The 23,696-nt window shown below is 36.2% G+C and overlaps 1 protein-coding gene and 1 long non-coding RNA gene across 9 annotated transcripts in view; one reads left to right on the top strand and one right to left on the bottom strand.

Moving 5' to 3' along the window:
• Positions 1-11,570, top strand: part of LOC103560682 (uncharacterized) — an 82,369-nt gene extending 70,799 nt beyond the window's left edge. For both annotated transcript variants that reach the window (XR_011543103.1, XR_547260.2), the window contains 2 exons: positions 291-400; positions 11,318-11,570. This is a non-coding gene — a long non-coding RNA (uncharacterized lncRNA). The remainder of the gene's footprint in view (positions 1-290; positions 401-11,317) is intronic.
• TMEM67 (transmembrane protein 67) overlaps positions 1-23,696 on the bottom strand; it is a 54,900-nt gene that overhangs the window by 22,736 nt on the left and 8,468 nt on the right. For all 7 annotated transcript variants that reach the window (XM_070630654.1, XM_070630653.1, XM_070630656.1 and 4 more), the window contains exons 4-13: positions 20,346-20,445; positions 17,892-17,961; positions 17,723-17,797; positions 12,929-12,991; positions 10,790-10,944; positions 10,567-10,675; positions 9,769-9,855; positions 9,406-9,471; positions 7,512-7,668; positions 6,797-6,920 (exon numbers count right to left, since the gene is read on the bottom strand). In XM_070630654.1, the coding sequence (XP_070486755.1) occupies positions 6,797-6,920; positions 7,512-7,668; positions 9,406-9,471; positions 9,769-9,855; positions 10,567-10,675; positions 10,790-10,944; positions 12,929-12,991; positions 17,723-17,797; positions 17,892-17,961; positions 20,346-20,445 (1,006 nt within the window). The remainder of the gene's footprint in view (positions 1-6,796; positions 6,921-7,511; positions 7,669-9,405; positions 9,472-9,768; positions 9,856-10,566; positions 10,676-10,789; positions 10,945-12,928; positions 12,992-17,722; positions 17,798-17,891; positions 17,962-20,345; positions 20,446-23,696) is intronic.

Raw genomic sequence — 23,696 nt, 5'->3', positions numbered from 1 at the left:
TAGTAACATACAGTTTGTAAACTCAAAAAGGAAAGTGCCAAGCATGAAGGGCCAGAATGTTTCAACAAGATCAAGTCAGGCTTGACTAGTGTCAAATTTGTTTTCACTAGGCATACTACATTAGCAGATTGAGGGAATGCTAAAAACACAATACATTTGGATTTCAGAAAGTATATTACAAAGTTTCTGTACTGTCTACTTCATAAGATTGTTATGAAAAGCAAAGTGAAAAAAATAACATATACTGAGGTGCCAGACTAATGTAATATAATGGTATTGACTTTTATCAGTGTATTCAAGGTACACACCATAAAATACTGGAGTGGGAAAGTCGGATAAGTTCCTAGAGGAATCTCACACTGGAAAAGAAAGAAAGAAAGCTGCATGGCACAACTTTAAGGTAAGGTCATCATTAAAGTATCCTAAGAAGAGGGAAGTGTTGATAATTACTGAGGGTCAATCTAGAACAGCAGCTATGAAAGGAGATGAAGACAGCCAAGGCCTGCCTAATGCAATCACCTGCCAGGCTCTTCTAACACACCTGTTTCAGCCTGCTGGGATTCTCCTTCCTTCCAGCTCTCAACTCATTCTAACTCAGCAGGTCTAGAGTGAGGCCTAGAACGTGAATTTTGACAAAACTCCTCAACCTCTTCTGATACAAATCTCCCCTTGGCTCCTCACCTCTATTGGTGTATGTCAATCTATACAGATATCTAAAAAAACCTTATGTATTGTTCCAATTCAGTTGTCCTTATTGTTTTCATCTGATAACTACTGATAAACACTTCCATTAAGAAATTCATCAGAGTGATGTCAGCAACATGGCAGTGTGAGCTCACCCGGGACTCTCTCCCGTCCAAATTACAACCAAAAAGAGCAACTACTTTCCAACCAAAAAAAAAAAATCCTAAGAACAGAAATCGTCAGAGACCCTAAGCAGCCAAATGATGGAGGGCGGAGAGGCTGCAGCTGCCCTTGGAGGAGCTGGAACAGGGTAAGAGAGAACTTCGTTCCCTCCCCTAGAGACTGGAATCGCTGCTGCGGGTGAGGAAGGGAACAGGGGAGGGGCTGCGCATCCGGGGATCGTCCAGAAGTCCCATCGCCCATGCAGTGGAAATCCTCTAACAGGGGAAAGCTTTCGCGTGTGGGGACCCCATTAAGCCAGGGCCGCAGGAAACCAGAGAGTGAGAGCTGATCCAAATCCAGGTCAGCACATGAGAGAAAGTGCCCCTCCTACCCAAACCCACGCTGTGTGCCACCATTGCAGCTGAAGGTAGAGGGCTCTGAATGTGTGGCTCTCGACCCCCATCTAGTGGTGACAGGTTGTAAGTGCAACAGAATAATAGCATCATGCACAAAAACCGCTCCTCTACCATCCAGCAATTTATAAATCTCCAGTCCACAAGGAAAACAATAAAAACACAGAAGTATATCCTGAGGACTTGGAAATAGGTAAACTAAGTGAAAATGAGTTCAAAATAGCTATCATCAAAATATTCAATGAGATAAAGGGAAATATGGAGAAACAAGTCAACAAGTTCTGGAGTTACTTCACAAAAGAGATTGAAACTATAAAAAAGAATAAATCAGAAATACTAGAGATGAAAAATACAATGGATCAGATGAAACAGAATACGGATTCCCTGAATGCCCATCTAGACACCATGGAGGAGCAAATTAGCATAATCGAGGATAGACAGGCTGAACAGCTCCAGACAGGGTAAGAAAGAGAACTAAGAATTTAAAAAACTGAAGAAAATCTCCAAGAAATAGCTGACTCAATGAGAAAATGCAACTTAAGAATAATCAGAATTCCTGAGGGCGTGGAAAGAGAAAATGGAACAGAAAGGGTGCTCAACAAAAGAATAGAAGAGAACTTCCCAAATCTACGGATTCAGAGAGAAATGTGTGTGGAGGAAGCTTTCAGATCTCCTAGATTTGTCAATGGAAAAAGACCTAGTGCAAGGCATATAGTAGTAAAAATGCCAAAAATGAATGACAAAAAAGAATACTCAGGGCAGCAAGGCAGAAGAAAATAAGCTACAAAGGAACCCATATCAGACTTTCAGCGGATTTCTCTACAGAAACCTTACAAGCTAGGAGAGATTGGAGTGACATATTCAAAACTTTAAAGGACAAAGATCTTCAGCCAAGAATATCCAGCAAAAATATCCTTCAGATATGAGGGAGAAATTAAATCTTTTCCAGACAAACAAAAGCTAACGGACTTCATAGCCACAAGACCTCCACTACAAGAAATCCTCAAGAAGGCTCTCATACCTGAAAAAAGAAAAAAAAGGAGAAAGGGGTCACAAAACAAAGAGTAGGGAGACAAATAGAATCAGAATAGGATAGCAAATATTCAACTATAGCATTAGGATAAAGGGAAGTAAATCACCAAAGCAAAGACAATCTTATCACTCTAACCATAAACTCACAACACAAGATGGAATAAGAGATGAAAATAATAACTTAGGAGGGGAGGAGGACAGGGACTGAAACAGTCTAGGTTAAGTAAGTAAGAGACCACCAGAAAATGGACTATGATATACACGAGATTCTGAATACAAACTTCAGGGTAGCCAATAAGCTAAAAAACAGAACAGAGACACAAAACATAAATAAGGAAAAATCTAAGAAACCCAGCATAAGAAATTGCAGAAGTCAATGGGTAGGCTAAAACACAGAGGACGAGAAACAAAGGTAACGCAGGAAAACTGGATAACGAATGACAGAATGACAGCATTAAGCCCTCATGCATCAATAATCACCCTCAATGTAAATGGATTGAACTCTCCAATAAGAAGACACACAGTGGCAAAATGGATTAAAGAACAGGATCCAACAATTTATGGCCTCCAGGAAACAAACCTCAGCTCCAAGGACAAACACAGGCTGAGGGTGAAGGGATGGAAGACAATACTCCAAGCTAACAGCAAACAAAAGAAAGCGGGTGTCACAATACTTATATCAGACAAAACAGACTTCAAGATAAGGCAGGTAAACAGAGACATAGAGGGCCAATATATAATGATCAAAGGGACACTTCATCAAGAAGAAATAATGCATATAAATATCTATGCACCCAACATGGGAGCACCAAAGTTCATAAAGCAAAAATTAACAAACCTAAAAGAAGATATCAAAAATAACACAATAATAGTAGGGGACCACAGAACCCCACCCACATCAATGGACAGATCATCCAGACAGAAAATCAACAGAGAAACAGTGGAGCTAAACGAAAAGCTAAAACAGTTGGACTTAATAGACATATATAGAACACTCCATCCAAAAACAGCAGAATACACGTTCTTCTCAAGCACGCATGGAACATTCTCAAGGATAGACCATATGTTGGGAAACAAGGCAAGCCTCTAAAAATTTAAAAAAATTGAAATAATAACAAGCATCTTCTCTGATCATAATGCTATAAAGCTAGAAATTAACTACAAGAAATAAGCTGAGAAAGGCACAAGGATGTGGAGACTAAACAATATGCTATTGAACAAGCAATGCATCATTGAAGAAATTAAAGAAGAAATAAAAAAATAACTGTAGACAAATGAAAATGATAATATGCCATACCAACTCACATAGGATACAGCAATAGCTGTATTAAGAGGAAAATTCATTGCAATACAGGCACATCTTAACACACAAGGAAAATCCCAAATAATCTTAAACTACACCTAACCGAATTAGAGAAAGAAGAACAAACAAAGCCAAAAGTCAGCAAAAGGAGAGAAATAAGAAAAATCAGAGCAGAAATAAATGCTATGGAAACAAAAAAGGCAGTAGAAAGGATCAATGAAACAAAGAGCTGGTTCTTTGAGAAGATAAATAAAATTGACAAACCCCTAGCCAGACTTACAAAGAAAAAATGAGAGAAAGCTCAAATAAACAAAATCAGAAATGAAACAGGAGAAATAACAACAGACTCCACAGAAATACAACGGATTATAAGAGAATACTACGAAAAACTATATGCCAGCAAAATGGATAACCTAGAGGAAATGGATAAATTCCTGGACTCCTACAATCTCCCAAAGCTTAGTCAAGAAGCAGCGGACAAGTTGAACAGACCAATCACAAGGAAAGAGATTGAAACAGGCATCAAAAGCATCCCAAAGAATAAAACCCCAGGACAAGATGGCTTTCCTGGGGAATTCTACCAAACTTTCAGAGAGGATTTAATACCTATCCTTTTCAAGCTATTCCAACAAATTAGGGAGGATGGAACACTTCCTAACATATTCTACAAGGCCAACATCACGCTGATACCAAAGCCTGACAAGGACAGCACGAAAAAGGAGAACTACAGGCCAATATCGCTGATGAACATAGATGCAAAAATTCTCAACAAAATTTTGGCAACCTGAATTCAGCAATTCATCAAAAGGATCATACATCATGATCAAGCAGGATTCATACCAGGGACACAGGGATGGTTCAACATCCACAAATCAATCAATGTGATACACCACATCAACAAACTGAGGAATAAAAACCACATGATCATCTCAATAGATGCAGAGAAAGCATTTGACAAGATCCAACAGCCATTTATGATAAAAACTCTGAACAAAATGGGGATAGAAGGGAACTACCTCAACATAATAAAGGCCATACATGACAAACCCACAGCCAACATCATACTCAAGGGGCAAAAACTGAGCGCCATCTCCCTGAAAACAGGAACAAGACAAGGATGCCCTCTATCACCACTCTTATTTAACATAGTACTGGAGGTCTTGGCCAGAGCAATTAGGCAAGAAAAAGGAATAAAAGGAATCCAAATAGGGAGGGAAGAAGTAAAACTCTCGCTGTTTGCAGACGACATGATCTTATATATAGAAAACCCCAAAAAATCCATTGGAAAACTTTTATAAGTAATCAACAACTACAGCAAAGTTGCAGGGTATAAAATCAATTTACATAAATCAGTAGCATTTCTATACTCTAATAATGAAAAAACAGGAAAAGAACTCAAGAACACAATACCATTCACAATTGCAACAAAAAGAATAAAATACCTCTGGGTGAATTTAACTAAGGAAGTGAAAGACTTATACAATGAAAATTACAAGGCTTTTCTGAAAGCAATGGATGACATAAAGAGATGGAAAGACATTCCATGTACATGGATCGGAAGAACAAACATAGTTAAAATGTCCATTCTAGCTAAAGCAATCTACAGATTCAATGCCATCCCAATCAGAATCCCAATGACATTCTTTACAGAAATTGAACAAAGAATCCTAAAATTCATACGGGGCAAGAAAAGACCCTGAATTGCTAAAGCAATCCTCAGAAAAAAGAACACAGCTGGAGGCATCACAATCCCTGACTTCAAAACATACTACAAAGCTACAGTAATCAAAACAGCATGGTACTGGTACAAAAACAGGTGCACAGATCAATGGAACAGAATTGAAAGCCCAGAAATAAAACCACACATCTATGGACAGCTAATCTTCGACAAAGGAGCTGAGGGCCTACAATGGAGAAAAGAAAGTCTTTTCAACAAATGGTGCTGAGAAAACTGGAGAGCCACATGTAAAAGAATGAAAATTGACCACTCTTTTTCACCATTCACCAAAATAAACTCAAAATGGATCAAAGACCTAAAGGTGAGACCTGAAACCATAAGGCTTCTAGAAGAAAATGCAGGCAGTATACTCTTTGACATCAGTATTAAAAGGATCTTTTTGAACACCACGTCTTCTCAGAAAAGGGAAATAATAGAAAGAATAAACAAATGGGACTTCATCAGACTAAAGAGCTTCTTCAAGGCAAAGGAAAACAGGATTGAAACGAAAAAACAACCCACTAACTGGGAAAAAATATTTGCAAGTCATATATCTGACAAAGGCTTAATATCCATAATATATAAAGAACTCACACAACTCAACAACAAAAAATCAAACAACCAGATCAAAAAATGGGCAGGAGACATGAACAGACATTTTTCTAAAGAAGATATATGTATGGCCAATAGGCACATGAAAAGATGTTCATCATCGTTGTGCATCAGGGAAATGCAAATGAAAACTACACCAAGATATCACCTTACACACATTAGAATGACAAAAATAACTAAAACAAATAGTAAAAAATGTTGGAGAGGTTGTGGAGAAAAAGGAACCCTCATACACTGCTGGTGGGACTACAAACTGGTGCAGCCATTATGGAAAACAGTATGGAGATTCCTCAAAAAATTAAAAATAGAACGACCATATGATCCAGCTATCCTACTACTGAGTATCTATCCAACGAGATTAAAGTCAACAATTCCAAAAGTCCCATGCACCCCAATCTTCATTGCAGCATTATTTACAACAGCCAAGACGTGGAAGCAACCTAAGTGCCCATCAACAGATGATTGGATAAAGAAGATGTGGTATATATACACAATGGAATACTACTCAGCTGTAAAAAAGAACAAAATCGTCCCATTTGCAACAACCTGGATGGACCTTGAGGGAATTATGTTAAGTGAAATAAGCCAGATAGAGAAGGACAATCTCTGTATGACTCCACTCATATGAGGAATTTAAACATGTGGGCAAAGAGAACAGATTAGTGGCTACCAGGGGAAAGGGAGGGTGGGGCGTGGGCACAAAGTGTGAAGGGGTGCACCTACAACACAACTGACAGACAATAATGTACAACAGAAATTTCACAAGATTGTAACCTATCATTAACTCAATTAAAAAAAGAAGACATTCATCATAAACATTTTCATTTTCCCTTATACTCCAAGCCTAATTTAGTGCATTAGACACTTGTTTACCTCAGTGATATTTGGGTAGCAACTCGCAGTAATCTTGGCTGACTTGCTAAGTCATTTTCTCGTCCACTTAGTGCATCCACTAAGAAAATGCGCCGAGTCAGAAGCCACTTACTAGCACTATCATCTTTTATCATAAAAAGAAAAAAAAAGGGGGACATTAAAAAAATACCTTCAAATTGTTCAAGATGGCTCTCAAGGAGAAGTTCACTGAACAAATTTAAAACAGAAAATTAGTACATTTTGTTTTGTTTTGTTGTTGCAAAAATAGCTAGTGCTGTAAGAAATTCCTGGTAACAGCCTTCCTCACTTCACTTGAATGTCTTCTGATTTGATTTTGCATCAATTTGAAGGATTTTCCCTGCAAATTACCTGAATAAACAGGATTTTATAATATGGGAAACAACAAAAGAAACTAATTTGTCCAAAAAGCAGTTGGAGTACACGTTGAAGAAGCCTCAGTTTACAGTTCTACTAATTTTTATCAGGATATATTTCTAGCCATAATATAATTTCTTAACAAAAAGTCTGATATATTGAGTAAAAATATCTAAATATATCAGCAATCTTACTGTTTTACTCTTTGGCATGCTATATAAAACCACATAAGAGAGAATCCATGACATTCCTTATATCTATGGTTTACTAAATTATCATGTTGGTTGGCTTATTTATTGGTTTTAGCTCATAGAAAGAGTGGTATGTATGGATATCTTACCTTGGTTCACAAATATTTTATTGTGTTGAAGATTTAAGTTTAACACAGGCACAGCCCAAATATATTGGTGTTGATTTTCATTAGTATATTCAAGGTACACATCATAAAACACAGGAGTTGGAAAGTCAGCTAAGATCTTAGAGAGAGGAATCTCACACTGAAAAATAAAATTAAAAATAAAAGCATCCCAATTGAAAATTAGAAAGTATATTTATTTATTTATCCTCAAAAGAGTGTTTTATTAATTTTGTAAAATAAAGTATCTTTAAACTATCTTATTTATATGCATATCCCATGTGCCTTCCAAAACATGAATACTATAAATATGATTATCTTACAAGGGTCAAAAAACTAACAATAAAGAATTGCCTGGTTCTCCTCCTACAATCCAGCTGCAGAAGGTATGCCTTCATTCTCACAGTAAGTATACAGCAGCGAAAGGTTTAAAAACTCCTGTCATATGGATTAGGTCCTAATTCTTTCTCCTGATGTACAATGCTAACTATAATTTGGCTCTCCTTAATAGAGCCAGGCTTATCTCCCACTGCTCCCTACCAGTCTATGGTCCATTCATACTAATCTACTTGTAGTCCCTAAATATGCTACACCATTCTATGTCTGACATTGCAAATGTTGTTTCTGCCTGACAGTCCCTTCCCCACTGTGTTCTCCTGACAAACTCATATTCATTCTACAAGCCCAAGTATCACTCACTCTGTGAAGCCTTTCTATACTTCCCCAGGAACTGCCGATGTCTCCTCCTTTGTATAATACCTTGTACATAGCTATTGAACAACACATCACATTCTTTGCAATTCTTTATCTATATAGCTATTTTTCCTATAAGGCTGTGAAGTACTTGAGAGGCAGCCAGGTTCAATGAAAAACCATGTTTTTTTAAGCCTAAAAGAATACTGGCTCCACAATTTACTTGATGCAAGACCTTGAGTAAATGACCTAATCTCGCGGAGCACCATTTCCACATTTGTGAAGCACAGATATGTACCTCACATAGTTATTTCATGGATCAGATGAGATGATAAAATGCTGAGCACACAAGAGCAGGCACTTAACAAGTGCTGATTCTCCTAGCCCAAGGTGGACACATAGCAACATTTCTTTTTTAATAATATATAAGTCATTTCTGATAATAAAAGTAAATTCATGTTCATGACAGAAAATTTGGAAAATATGAAAAAGAAAAAAAGTTACCTGTAACTCCACCATCCAGAGATAACTACTGCTACAAATGTTTATTTTCTTCTAATCTGTTTTCCTTCTTGGTGTTTTTCATTATGGTTTTAACAAAACTGGAATTACGGTTTTGTTCTATGGTATATGTATATGCATTTTATCAAGAAGTACTTTTGTAGACTAGAGAGTATCTTTCACAAGTTTAATGGCTCATAATATTCCTTTGTACCATACTGTAATTTCAAAATGGGTTACCAAAGGAAGAAACCTCAGGGAGGGAAGCAGAGAGGAAAGTATAAAGAGAGAAAAGGAAGCATTTTTATTTGTTACTGAGGGGTAGAGGGAGGAGAGAGCAATAACATTTCATTAGTCACTAAAAATAAACTAATATTTTTACTTTATTCCAAAATGCTCAGAAGTAGGCATTATTTTTAAGATCTATATGCCAGAACCAAACAAACAAGTGATTATCAAAATCTATCATTATCTGATGTTTAAGACTTTATAGATGACAAGGTACTCTCTTCATGCTGATTAAATTAAGGTTTTTCTATACCCAGACAATAAAAAAATATATCAAGTGAAATTATTCATTACTATAAAAAGATTTCCAATTTCAAAAATTCAAAGGTTATTCCAATTATTGCTAATATGAAAAATGAAGCTAAAATACAAAATGTCTAAAATAGTTCAAACTTACATTTTGTTGATAGGTTGTTCCAAAAGAATAAGCAGCATTTAGTCTTGTCTCTGTGTCTGGACAAAGCTACAGCAAAACAATACGACTGATAAATATCTTTCACAAATGTTTTCTTTGCTTATAGTCAAGGGTTCTCAAGCCCCAACATGGACATATACTTTATACAATATTTAATGTATTAAGGGTATGAAAAGTCAAGGGAGCATCTTTGTTATAAAGTCATAACTTACCTTTGGAAAAATTCCTATCTAAAGCACAGGAAAAAATCAACTGTAGCATGCAAACAATTCAAGCAATAATCTAGTCTTTGACTCAATCAAAAATAAGGCACATTAGTAATTCTTTAGCTAGAATCATGCTCACCTGTAAAATACCTCCTTCTAGAGTTTGCCACTTGAGAAAATTTCCTCTTACATCATAGGAAGCAGCAACAAACTTCAGTTTTGTATTCTGATTAAGGAAAAACAAGAATAAAATAATGTCACATACTCTGAAAGTAATATAACAAAGAAATTTTCATTGTTGAGTGATCCTTTCTTTTTCCAGAGACCAAATGTTAAAATCAACTGTCATTACTTTGAAGCAAAATTAATCTAAGCATCTGTATGACTAAACACACCAAAAACAAATGAACTGGGATTTTTGCACAAAAATTATTTCAGAATTAAGAGGCAGAGCTAGAGACAGATAACCTCCTTTCAAATCTGTTAAATGTGTGTGTGTGGAGGGGGTGAGTAAGGGAGGGAATAATCTATTCTTTCATTCTAGAAGGTTAAAAAGTTGGAGGTGAGAATTTGGACCTGTGAAGTGCTGGGGAAATGGCACACAGTCCCAGTCAATCTTTGGAAGCCCTTCTTAAAAATGCAGAGATACAGAAGGACAGAGATTATTTTGCATTTAGTGATGAAAACTACCCTTCCCAACCCCACAAGTACTACTTGCTGCCATAACCACATGATCCAGAGGTATCCATATACTCAAGTAAGACAGTCAAACTATATTGTTTAGTTCCTATAAGAAGCTGATATTTGGATTTACTCTAGTCATTAAATTTTTAAAAACAACCTAAAGAAGTAAGAATTATGACCAGTAACATTCTTATTACCATTTAAAATTGTAAATCAAAACGTAGTTATCCTTTAATAGTATAGTGACTTGTACCTGGTTTTGATCTTTAAAACTGAAATTTGTAGGAAGAGGTGTAGTACTGAGTACTTGAGGTGCTAATCCTAGCTGGTCTCCATAGAACAGCCATGGAAGATTCTGTCTCCTATAAACAATTACAATTGTTTTTATAATGGGGAATATTTCTTAGTATATATTTGTGAAAGTAACTGCACTGAATTTGGTCAAAATGACATTTTAGCAATCACAATATCCTTACCAAAATGAGACAGAATGAACAGTACGCAGTCCAGCAGTGTTTTCAAAGATAAACTGAAACAGTCGGCATGCATCAAAAGTGGCAGAGTCATAAGAATTCATGTTCATCACACACATATTTCCAAGAGCTTGGCAAGATGTTAGATTGGCATACAACTACAAGAGAACAATGGCAAAGAAACGTAACATGGCCCTTAATACCCTAAGCAAAAGTTGATATAGAAATTATGATTGGTTTTAATTTTATCTATTCTACAAATTGTTTTTGGGGGGTATTCTTTTACTTTTTAATACCTTTCCTCTAATTTAAGTAGAAAAGATCTTTCCATATGGCAGATGAATAATGTATACATTTTAATTATAAATTTTAGGTGAAAAAATAAAGACAAGCAATTGAACGAAGAACTAACTAAAACTTACAGCATGACATTTAAAAAAACTATAAAGTAGAATAATTATATTTGAGAGAATAATAATTTGCTTTTCTCCCCAAATACCCCCAGTACATAGTTGTGTATTTTTTTTTCAGTTGTAGGTCCTTCTAGTTGTGGCACATGGGACGCCACCTCAACGTGACCTGACGAGTGGGGCCATGTCCGTGGCCAGGATCTGAACCAGCAAAACCCTGGGCCGTGGGAAGCGGAGCGCGAGAACTTAACCACTTGGCCATGGGGCCGGCCCTGAGAGAATAATAATTTGTTTCTATATTAGAATTTACGCATATAATCTAATCCACTTTAAGTAATTTGTTTTATGAACAATAAAATAAGATCATTTGTTGAGTTTGCCCCTCAAAGTTTTTCTCAGTTTTCGCTATTACAAAAAGGCAACTCCATTTTTACAGTTATTCAAGACAAAAACATTTCAACAAGCTTCTTTCTCTCCCTTCCCATTTCCAACTTATCAGTAAATTCTGTTGGTTCAATCTTCAAAGTGTATCCAGAAGCTAAACACTTCTCTCATTTCCAAGGAGCCGTCCTTGTCCACGGGTCCACTCTCTCTCACTGGATTACTCTAACACTTTCCTAACAGGTCTCCCTGCATCCGTCCTTGCCCCAACAAAATCCATTCTTGCTAGCGTGATCCTTTCAAAACCTGAAGTTCAATCATGCCTTACTTTGCATAAAAATCCTTCTATCTCCCCTACAGTAAACTCCAGGTCCTCGCCACAGCCACTCTCTTCATCCCTGAACTCATCTCTCCACTTTCCCTTCTCATCTGCTCCAGCCACTCCAGCCCCCTTCCTGTTTCTTAAGCACAAACACACCAGAGAACTCCTGCTCTGGCACCTCTGCACTGGCTGTGGTCTCTGCCTAGAACGCTCTTCCCCTAGACAGTTACATGACTCACTTTTTTTTTGCAGGTCTTTGCTCAAAAATCACCCTCTCAGAGATGTCTGTCCTGACTGCCCTATATAAAATACCACCCCCTTTCCACTCTCTACGCCTTTTACCCTAATTTATTTGTCTTCATAGCACTTAGCACCACCTGACATTTACTTGGAATATAATTCCACAAGGGATTTTTTTCTGTCTTTTCCTGAAATACATAAACTGATTTGAGAATGGGGCCTGGAACACAGTAGGTCATCAATAAACATTTACTAAATAACAGCATGAATCAGTTTCCCCCAACACTCAATTCCAGCTGAATAAGCTTGGACACATTTCTTTCTTTTCAAAGATTGGCACCTGACCTAACAACTGTTGCCAATCTTCTTTTCTCTTTAAATTTTTTTCTTCTTCTCCCCAAAGCCCCCCAGTACATAATTTTATATTCTAGTTGTGAGTGCCTCTGGTTGTGCTACGTGGGACGCCGCCTCAGCATGGCCCGAGGAGCGGTGCCATGTCCGCGCCCAGGATCCAAACCAGTGAAACCCCAGGCCGCCAAAGCGGAGCATGCGAACTTAACCACTTGGCCACGTGGCTGGCCCCGTGGACATTTAATTTGTGTATAATAAAACGTGAAATGAATAACATTTTCTTTATGTATTCTCTTTCCGTCCACTAGCAAGGGTTTATTCTTCTTATAGAGGATGACCAAAAAGATATATCTACTTAGAAAACTTTTACCTGGGGAAAAAATGGCACCACAATTCTTCAGAATGAAATAAAATTATTTCCTAAAAATTCAAACTTACCCAACAAGCAGCTGCTGATGATTGCAAATACTTTGCAAACCATTCTGAAGTGAAAGACGCGCCCTGTAAACAAAAAGACGAATTTTAGTTTTAAGTCCAAACAAAAATTCCTTAACCCTAGACTGTTAGGAAGACATTAATATGCATATTGTTGAATAGGAAATAACTATTATTACTATCTCAATTTATCAGAAAAATAGACTCTAATGAGAATATAAGAATTCTAAACAATGTCAGTTATTAGAAATATGACTGCATTACAAAATCACATTACTTAGACAAAAGATATAAGGAAACAAAGTATGTCTATAATCCAAAAAAAACCATTATTCCCATTTCACTAATACAAAAAGCAAAAATCAAAGTGGCAAAAAAATAAAAGAAAAACTAGATCCTGACAGTATTGAACGGTTAACATTTGTTGATTTAGGATTATTATATTGTATTAAATTGGCAAGTAATTAAAAAGAAATATTTGTGAATGATTTCTAAGCAGGAGATTGGTGATATACAGTCACCCCTCCACATCTGTGCACTCCATGTCCACTGATGTGGAACCACAGATACAGAGGCCCAACTAAGGGACTTGAGCATCCTCGGATTTTGGCATCCTGGAACTAATCACCCGCGGATACTGAGGGACAACTGGACAGAGTAACTAACGTTAAAATCTCCTAAGTGGTGATTCTCAAACAATGATGAGCATCAGAAAGAAACACCTGTGGAATTTCCTAAAAACAGAAAATGGCTAGCTTCATCCAAAGCAAATGAATTAGAATCTCCAGGATGAGACCAAGCTCATGCACCGCTCTGAAAGCCGCAGATATAAGCCTCGGGCTAAGGAACCACTGTTTTAAAGCTTACCTGCACATCTTACTAAAAAATGAGGCATTGAGAAGCACCATCCAGAGTAAATTCTCTTCAATAAGTAAAAATTCTCATTTTGTAAGAGAAAAATATATGCATAGAAGGTTGAACAACATACCAAAAAACTAGTAAAAAGGGAAAGCAATAGCAACTGTGCTGGAAAATGCATATAAAACAAAGCCACAAACCATGCCAGTGATAGTATTAAAGATGCATGATCCTTTATAAAACACTACCTACATACCTTAAACCAGGAATTTAGGAAGACTTAGGAAATTTGTCTTAAGGCAATAATCTCACCAAAAGGAAAAGCATGTCTATGTTCATAAAATGTTTGATAGCAACATCTTTAATAGCAAAAAAACTAAATATTCAATGGATGTACAATTACATAAATTTCAATGCATAAACTAGAGTATTATGTGACTGTTTAAAATTATAATTATATTGGTTGAGCCTGGAACAAGGTATAGAGAAACCAAGGTAGTGCCTAAAAACTGATGGAGACGTGTCAAAATAACAGGAGCTATTTCAAAGGGAAATCCAAATTTGGGACAATTTGAGCTTTGAAAAGAAGAATAACAGTAACAGATTATAATACACTGAATAAACAAAGACTCCATGAGTTTGAAGTAAAAAAAAAGCACAGGGAGAGAAGAAATTTTCTATAAAGGAAATCTTTATAGAAGATTGCTAACTAATAAATATAAAGAGAATAATAGAATTGTGAAAACATTTTGAAATAACCAATTTAACAACTGATTTAGGCAAGAGTCATCAATGGCTGCTAAAATGGATATTTACATACTGTCAAAGCAAAATTTCAGATTAATGTATTAATCACAGTACCTTCACAACGGAGAGAAGTGGCAGACAACACTGTGACCAATCAAATTTAGCATCACCAATACTTTGACAGCCTGACATTATGGGTTCCTTATTATGATGCAATGGGCTGTACAGAACACCTATATTTTTGCAAACAAATGTTCCACTGATGATGTTCTCATCATGAGAAAACAATGAGAAAGATCCAGATTGTGGGACACTCTACAAGAAAACTGGCCTTTACTTTGCAAGAGTCAATGCCATAAGACAAAGAAAGCAAAAACAAAAAAACACAAAAGCAAAATAGAGCAAGTATCTCTGTTCTAAATCAAAGGAGACAAAAACCGCTAATTGTAATGTGTTATCTTTGACTGGATTCTGGAAACCACCTCCCTCCCAAAAAACTGGAGGGGAATAAAGGATATTATTGAACAAGTGGAGAAATTTGGATATGAACAGTGTATCAGGTAATTCTATTACATTAATTTTACATTTCTTAGATGTGATGCCAGGAAAATGCCCTTGTTCTTAGGAGCTATATAATAAAGTATTTACGAGTAAAACGTCCTATGTCGATGATTTGTTTTCAAGTGGCTCAGAAAAAAATATGTGCATGTGTATGCACGCATTTACACACACAGAGAAAGATAGAGCAAATGCGGCAAAATTAATAGTTGGCTAACCCAGGTAAAAGATATATGCACAGTGACTGTCTTATTTTTTCCAACTTTTCTGCAATTCTGAAATTTTCCAAAATAAAGCTTGGAAAAAACAAAAACCAAAGATGTGAGCTCTTTGGAGAAAGGGAATGGGAAGCCATTGACTCATATATATGGATATTCTTTACTGATTGGCAGCTATATTCCTGGAAAAGGACTGGATGCCTCTCTTGTAAAATTATACAAAAATAATTACATTCCAATTCTGTATTACTCAAGAAAACATTTGATCTGTAATGTTCTACATACACTTTCCAATCAGGAAGAGTGTATGCTATTAAGTCAATACAAGTATTTTAGTCTAGCTGGCAATTACATTCTCAACATAAACTAATAAAGATGCGTTCTGGTTTATCAATCAGTCTAATCTCTTGTGAATCTAATTACTTTGAATTGGTCCCTTAAAACCTGAATGACCTGCAAATGCACTGATAAAACTGAGTTCTTACACCTGTCTTGCTGAGGACAGGGCCAAGACAGTTATACCATCTTAGCTACATTTTGTTGACGCGTTTCACTCACTGGCTACACAAAACCAGTCTGAATAAACACCAGTTATAGAATGCCTTAAAGTCATGGACTTCAAATTTGTCCTTAGGAAAGCATCAGTGTTTAAGACCGGCATGTTTAAATGAAATACATTAGCTGAATCAGATAAACTTTAAGACTGGAACAGCCTTTCCCTGCCCACCTGCACTTCCCAGCAGAGAGGCCTACATCTGATCTACTACATAGTGGTGTGGGAGGGAGTATGTGGAGGTGGTGTGGAAGAGAGCTGTGTTACATTAAGCAAATGAGTAAATTCAGGATGAGACCCAGATTTCTCACTACTGAAGAAAGTACTGTCAAGTCTCACTACTTTCAAAATGAAAGGCTAAAAAGAACTCTGCAGTATTGCTTTGAAATTGAAAGTATCAGTATGAACTCATTTATTTTAATATATATATACAAGATAAATACAGAAACAGTACAGATATGTGTATGTATTTTCTAGTTATGTCTGCTAAGAGGGCATAGTAACCATGGTAATCTTGGTTTCTAAATATTATCATTAAGAACTTCTTAGAGAAGTGGCTGATTCCAGGGCTGAGGCAGGAAAAGCACAAGATGAGCCTGGAAATCTTGTTGTGTCAGAAGGTAAGGAAATGTTCAAATGATGATGAGAACACATGAATAAGACATAGGCGCCAACTTCAAGGGGCTTTTACAGGCCAAATCTAGGACAATTTGAGCATCAAAACAAATAATACATGTATTGGATTAAATATTGAATAGGAACCAATTGAATAGAATAGGAACCCACAAATCTATACTGTCATTAATAAACAAATAAATATAAAAATGAGAAGTAGGGAAAATTCTTCCTTATGTAGAATGTTAATAAATGTGGGAGGAAAGATAGAAACATCTGGCAACCATCATAGTAGCAGTTGATAAAGCCCAGCATTATCAGGGGAGACTAAAGCTACTACGTCAAGGTTTAGTGAAGAGGAGGAAGCCTAATCTTGGAAATTCTCTTCAAAAATACTATTCAATTACAAAGGGAAAATGGTAACTTTATAGCAGACATGGGACTTTCTGGCAAGTGATCAAGGAATTTTTGCTTGGTTTATCAAGATCCTAGATTTCACTCTCATCACGGCTATCCTCACAGCTCTCCTAATCACTCTCAATTATTCAAAGATGATTTTAGCAACTAGATCTGAGCCTATTCACCCCAAGCTCTGCTGGCATCGCTGGCATATTGGATATCTTCAATGCTCATTAACTAACTCCTAGGTAGTCAGCTAACTCCTATTCTCTCGGATTTGTGACCTCTTCAGTTCCAATTCATCCACTTACTTCCCATTTTACATCTGTTGCAAAAACTGTAAATCTATGCCACCACACTCTCATCCATAAAATAAAGAACCTGCCAGATATGAATAATCTTCATTTCTCCCATGACAACCACGTACAGGCACTTTGAGGTAGGTATTATGATTATACCCAATTTACAGACAATAAAACTGAGGTTTAGAAATGTTAAGTCCAAAGATACAAAACTAATGACTGATAAATCCAGGATTCAAATCTAGAGTCTCTGGTGCTCTGAACTCTATTATACTGCATTCTTTATAGGATCTACAAAGGAATTTTGCAGCTTAAACATTCCGAGATTCACTGAAAAAGGAATGAGCTAATGTAGAGAAGAGAGTAACTGTTATAAATTACTGATAATTATAATGCTGAGTTATTAGTGTAAGGTTTCTTAGACTGATGATTTGTTTTAAAGTGACTTACACATAAACAGTTCTCATTTTAGTCCCAAATTAATTACCAAAGGAAGAAATGCAGAAAGATCCTTAACAAGTGGAAAAAAAAATTCCAAGATACTCACAAGCTCTCCATAACGTGCAGTTGAAATCATATGTGGAGGAAAATTCCCTGTACTGCTGAAACATAATCCCCCTGTCTTCATAAATAAATAAGAAAAAAAAATCCTAGTTTATGGAAAGGTATAAGCAATTTAATTTTAAAATATACTTTATCAGTTTGATTAGCCTTACTAAAATGTTAGGTTCTGAACATGCACAGGATCTGCTGGTATTGATGAACGTTGGTTCACATCGAACACACCTGTTAATATAGCAAAAATAATTTTTAAAACATTAATGAATTACACTAAACCTAGTTTAATCGAGAACTTGTCTTCATAAATGCTGGATTAGTATACATTAATTCAGCTAAGCAATTACTTGTAATAAAGTAAACAAATTAAAAATATTAACACCAATTTGAATAGTTCTATACCACTCTTTGGATTACAAGGCAATTTAAAAATAATGAAATTAACCAACAATAGGAGAGTATTCTTTCAAAACCACTTGGAATGTATAAAATAAATAATACTGAATAGCAAAGATGGTTAAGTCACTCAATTGACAAAAGAGCCCAACAAACTCATATAAGTGAAACCAATCCATTTTTATAAGTAGTTTTATCAAATATACTCTCCTTATTTTATCTGCTACAAAGAAAAAAAGTAATATAAGCTAAAAAGATATGTTTATCTATGCCCTCATCAAATCTACAACCAATACTCTTTAAAGTCTATTCATCATCTTTATTTTATGAAAATACATTTTTCATTAATGAACGATATAATAAGAAGGAGGGCACTGGCCTACTGGGGACACTGATGGGTTTATATGAATATTCATTACTTGCAAGATGGGGCAGGTAGGAGGAGGGTCTGGAGCATGGCACAGAACTCAAACTGGGTTTGGGTGGTAGTGAAGGGGAAGACTTAGGGATCAACCCGGCAATCAGTATTTGGATGCTACAAGCCAGGTCAGCCTAAAAGAAAAGAAGATCCAACACTAAGTATCCCCAGAAGAAACTACTCAAGTATTTTCTATCTTAAACTTTGTAATCAAAGAGAAAACTGTGCTTAGAGGGAAGTCATCAGGTAGGCCTCTAAAAAAAGTGAATAAGTTGAAATAGGGATAATGTGTTTGAGTTAGAGAGAGGGAAGGGTGTATGTGTGTGATGTGCATATACACATGCATAAAAGAGCAACAGGAAGTGATAGAAAATAGGGCTATAATCAGGGTACCTGGGTTATTATAATTACTACTATATTTATTAATATGCTTTTTTATATAACATGATAATATATAGAGCACAGTACCTGGCACATAGTAAGTATGCTGCAAACAGAAGTTACTGTTATATACTATATATCACATTATAGATGATGTACAAATTATATAATAAATAAAAATAGCTACAGTAGCCCCCTCTTATCCATGAGGGATACATTCTAAGACCCCTGGTGGATGCCTGAAACCGTAGATAGTACTGAACACTATACAGTCAAGGGCCACATGATGACATTTCAGCCAATGACAGACTGCATATATGACAGTGATTCCGTAAGATTAGTGCCATATAGCCTAGGTGTGTAGCAGGCTATACCATCTAGGTTTGTGTAAGTACTCTCTGTGATGTTTGTACAATCATGAAATCACCTAACGATGCGTTACTCAGAATGTATCCCCGTCATTTAAGAGATGCATGACTGTATATACATGCTTTTTCCTATACATACATACCTATGATAAAGTTTAATTTATAAATTAGGCATAGTAAGAGATTAACAACAATAACTAATAATAAAATAGAACAATTATAACAATATACTGTAATACAAGTTACCATAGATCTTAGCAACCTCAGCATACAACTTTTTCTTTCTTAAGTCAAGAACTTTCACCTTTTCTCTTAAAGGAAGCACTTTACGACTTGTTGTTGGCATATCTGAATTGCCAGCACCACTACTCTCGTACCTTGGGGCTATTATCAAGTATAATAAGGGTTACTTGAACACAAGCACTGCGATGACAAGACAGTAGATCTGATAACCGAGATGGATACTAAGTGACTAATGGATAGGCAGTACACATAGTGTGGATACACTGGACAAAGGAATGATTCACGTCCTGAGCAGAACAAAACAGAAAGGCACGAGATTTCACTACTCAGAACTGTGTGCAATTTAAAACTTTTGAATTGTTTATTTCTCGAATTTTCCATTTAATATTTTCAGATCACAGGTGACTGAGGATAACTGAAACAAGGAAAGTGAAACTGCGGATAAGGGGGAACTACTGTACCTTTTGCTGAGCACTTACTCTGTAGTGCTATACTAAGAACTGTACATATTTATTTCTGAGCTGTCATAACAGCCATAAAATGGGTGATCTATCCCCACTCCAAAGACAAGGAGACTGACTTAGTGAGCTATCTAAGGTCAAACAATAAGAGACTGAGTCAAGATTTGAACCCTATTCTGTCTCATTCTCTGGGCCTCAGCTTCTTTATCTGCTAATGCTACTTCTATCCTTCCTTGGGTTTTTGTGAGGAGCAAGTGATATGATGGGAAAGTACTTTACAAAGGTACAGATCCCACATAAATATAAGATGATATTAAAAAGGTTAGCACCCAGCACACTGCTTACCTGTCTCCTAAAGCATTTGCTACTGTAAAAGAGTTTTCATTTTCATCACAGAGTTTACAAGTTGCTTGAGACAACAATGTTCCGTTAACATCTCTTTCCACTAAACAATTAGAAACAAAATTAAGATGCAACTCACAGTCAACATATAAGCTCCTATATACTTAGTAAAATCCATTTGTAATTATTATTCTAATAATTCTCAAAACACCTTATTTGCGTAAAAGGCATGTCAAGCACTTCCATAATAAAATATAGAAAAGTGAAGACTTCCCCATTCCCACATAAAAAAACTGAGACTAATTTTCCAAATCATTAATAATAAACTAATATTTTTTCCTTAAAAGTTTTCTTACCTCTCACCTGTACATTCCTGTTATACTAGGTATGGGGAAACAAGTATTTTCTTAGACTGCTGATATGTTTCTGCAACTTAGAGGACTTTTGGCAGTATCTATTAAAACTTTAAATTCACATACCATACAACACTACAATTTCATTTTTAGATACCTACCCTACAGAAACACTTGCACATGTGTATGAGGATATTCATCAAAGCATTATTTGTTAGAAAACAACCTAAATATTTAAAACAACGAAATGGTGCTATATCCATACTATGAAACTATAGAATGGATTAAAAAGAAGGAGGTAGATCTAACAGGTCATATTAAGTGAAAAAAGTATGCTATAGAACAATATTTTTGGTGTGAAACATTCATAAAAATACCACTTACATTTCCTGTGACCATAATGTCTATCTGTACATTAAAAACAGGAAAAGAAAAAGATTCTAGGAGGACACACTCTCACACACACCCCCACACCCCCAAATAGTAACAATCACTTTGGGGCTGAGGGAATAATAGAGAATCTGCATTGGGGAAAATGGTCAAAGATCATTAGTCCCAATCATGTTATCCATAATGTTTTAAGTTTTTGCAAGGTAGTAAAAATAATTTTAACAAAAGGTGAACAACTTGTTCCTTGTGCAGTCATTCTGTTTCAGGGGATGCCATTTACTGAAACGGAGTTTAGTTTACTGACTATTTACTCAGGCCCCACTACTTAGTCTCTCTCTTCTTTTCTTCTCATGCTCCACATTAAAAAAATGATTAAAATTAAAAAATAAATCTGCAAATCCTGACAGCTGTCTCTTCCAAATATATCCAGAATATATATTATCTCTACCTCCACAACTACTCCCTGGGCACAGTGGCACCATCTAGCATCTGAACTTTCACAACAACTTCCTAACTGGAGCCCTGGTTCTACTCTCCAGGCAGTAGCTAGAGTGAGCCTTTTAAAAACTAAATGTGATCATTTCACTCCTAGGAAAATCTTACGGTGGTCTTTCCTCTTCACACAGGGTAATTTCCAAGGTCACCATCATAGCCTTTTAAAAGGCCTTACATGATTTGCATACCATCACTCCCAACTTTTCAGACCCACTTGCTTCTGCTTTCCTCCTCTTTTGCTTCAGCCACATTAGTGTACTTGCTGATCTTTGAACATGCCAAACACGCCCCCCATCTTAGGACCTTTGCACTTGCTATTCCTTCTGTTAGAATGAGTTCCCCAGGCATCTACATGGCTCTGTCCCTCACTTCCTTCAAGTCCTTGCTCAGATGTCACCTTTCCAGAGAGGCATTCCATGATCATCTATGTAAAATAACACCCTGCTCTCCCCCTTTCCCTGCCTTATTTGTCTTCACAGCACTTACTATCACCTGCTAAGTACTCAGCCACTTGTTTACTGTTTTTCTCTTGCCACAAGAATTTTTTTTTTGCCACAAGAACGTAAGTTTGATTCATTGCTGTATCCCAACATCTAGCACGTGGTGCTCAAACTTTTTTTTAGTTAGAATGGTTTAAAATTGGGAGGTTTCATATAAAAGTTTATATTTCTGGCATTTCTTAAAAAATAGAAAAATCTAGCTTCATGGGACCCATGTTCTTACATGACAACAACATACTGGAGTTGAACTGGGGCTAGCTATTGCCCTTTAGCTTAACTGTCTTTCTGCTAAATAAAGTTTTAAAAATTTATTTTAAAATTTAATTTTTATCAACAAATATTTATGAATAAATGAATAAATATGACGACACTTCTATAAATATTTTCAAGGATAAGACATATAAATGCATACAGCATTCCTGGAAGAATATAAAAGAAACAACAGTGGTTACATTTGAGGACTGGGAATGGGAGTGGGGGTAAGAGGGAAAAGGACCTTTGGTTTTTATTTTGTATTTTTCTATACTATTTAAATTTCTAACCACATGCACATATTACTTTAATTTTAAAAAGTAAAATTTTGAAGTTGAAAAATGCAGATACATGTATTTTTAAGCAGTAGGTCTCTATGTGCTCTTTTGGAACTATCTCCAAAATAAACTGCATATAAACACTCCAAAATATTTTCATTTATACAAAAAAAACTTTGCAAGCAAAGAGAAGTAACAATTACCTTAGGGTAACTTCTGGAAAATGAAATAGGTGGGGAGTGCAGACTTTCACTTCTCATTTTATAGCCTCAAGAATTATTTGATATTTTTAATGATGTGTACTTACTGTGTTAATAATTTTTCAATAATTATTTACCTGATAAGGGCAATTCTCTTCTTCTACTAGAAATGGGATGAGTTGAGAGAAGCTGTGCAAGAAGTGAAATGTACCCTCTTTCTGTTCACTCTTCCACTCCTTCCCAACCCCTCTTACAAACCCATGAAGAAATTAACAGCACAAGTTCAAGGCAGCTCTAAGGAGCTCACACCACGGAGAATTTTAAGTACGTAAAAGTAGCCTCCAAAATAGTGAAATACTGTTTGCACAGCTGATTGAACCTTAAGGGGTCCTGGGGTCAGAGCCACTGTTTAGACCCCCTGGAATCCAGCCTTTATTCTCAACAATTCACTAAAACTGCAACTTTAACACCAGTAATTTCTGACTGTCAAAAGTCATCTCAGTAACTCAGTCCACACTGACTTCTCCACAGCATTGAATCTATGGACCATCATTGCCTTCACTCCCACTTAGAAATTCTGGAGATATTTGTGACTTTTCCCTTTTCCTCATCCCCATATTCCATCACTCATCTAGGTCTATTATCACCCTTTTAATGTTTCTAGCATCTACTCCTTTGTGTATAATTTGTCTCAACTCTGGTTCAGGTCTTTATATCCTCATGTCTACAGAACAGCAACAGTCTCTTCAGTTCTCCCTACTTCCAGTCTTCCATTTCTTAAACGTAAACGTCATGAGGGCAGGGACTTTATTCCTGCTTACTAAATTCCGTTAACTGCGTTATCCCTTGTGCCCCTGGACAATGCCTAGCACATAGCAGGCACTCA

Source organism: Equus przewalskii, chromosome 8 (assembly GCF_037783145.1).
Source record: "Equus przewalskii isolate Varuska chromosome 8, EquPr2, whole genome shotgun sequence".
In the NCBI taxonomy this organism is placed as follows: Eukaryota; Metazoa; Chordata; class Mammalia; order Perissodactyla; family Equidae; genus Equus; species Equus przewalskii.
This window is presented reverse-complemented; position numbering and strand designations above follow the sequence as displayed.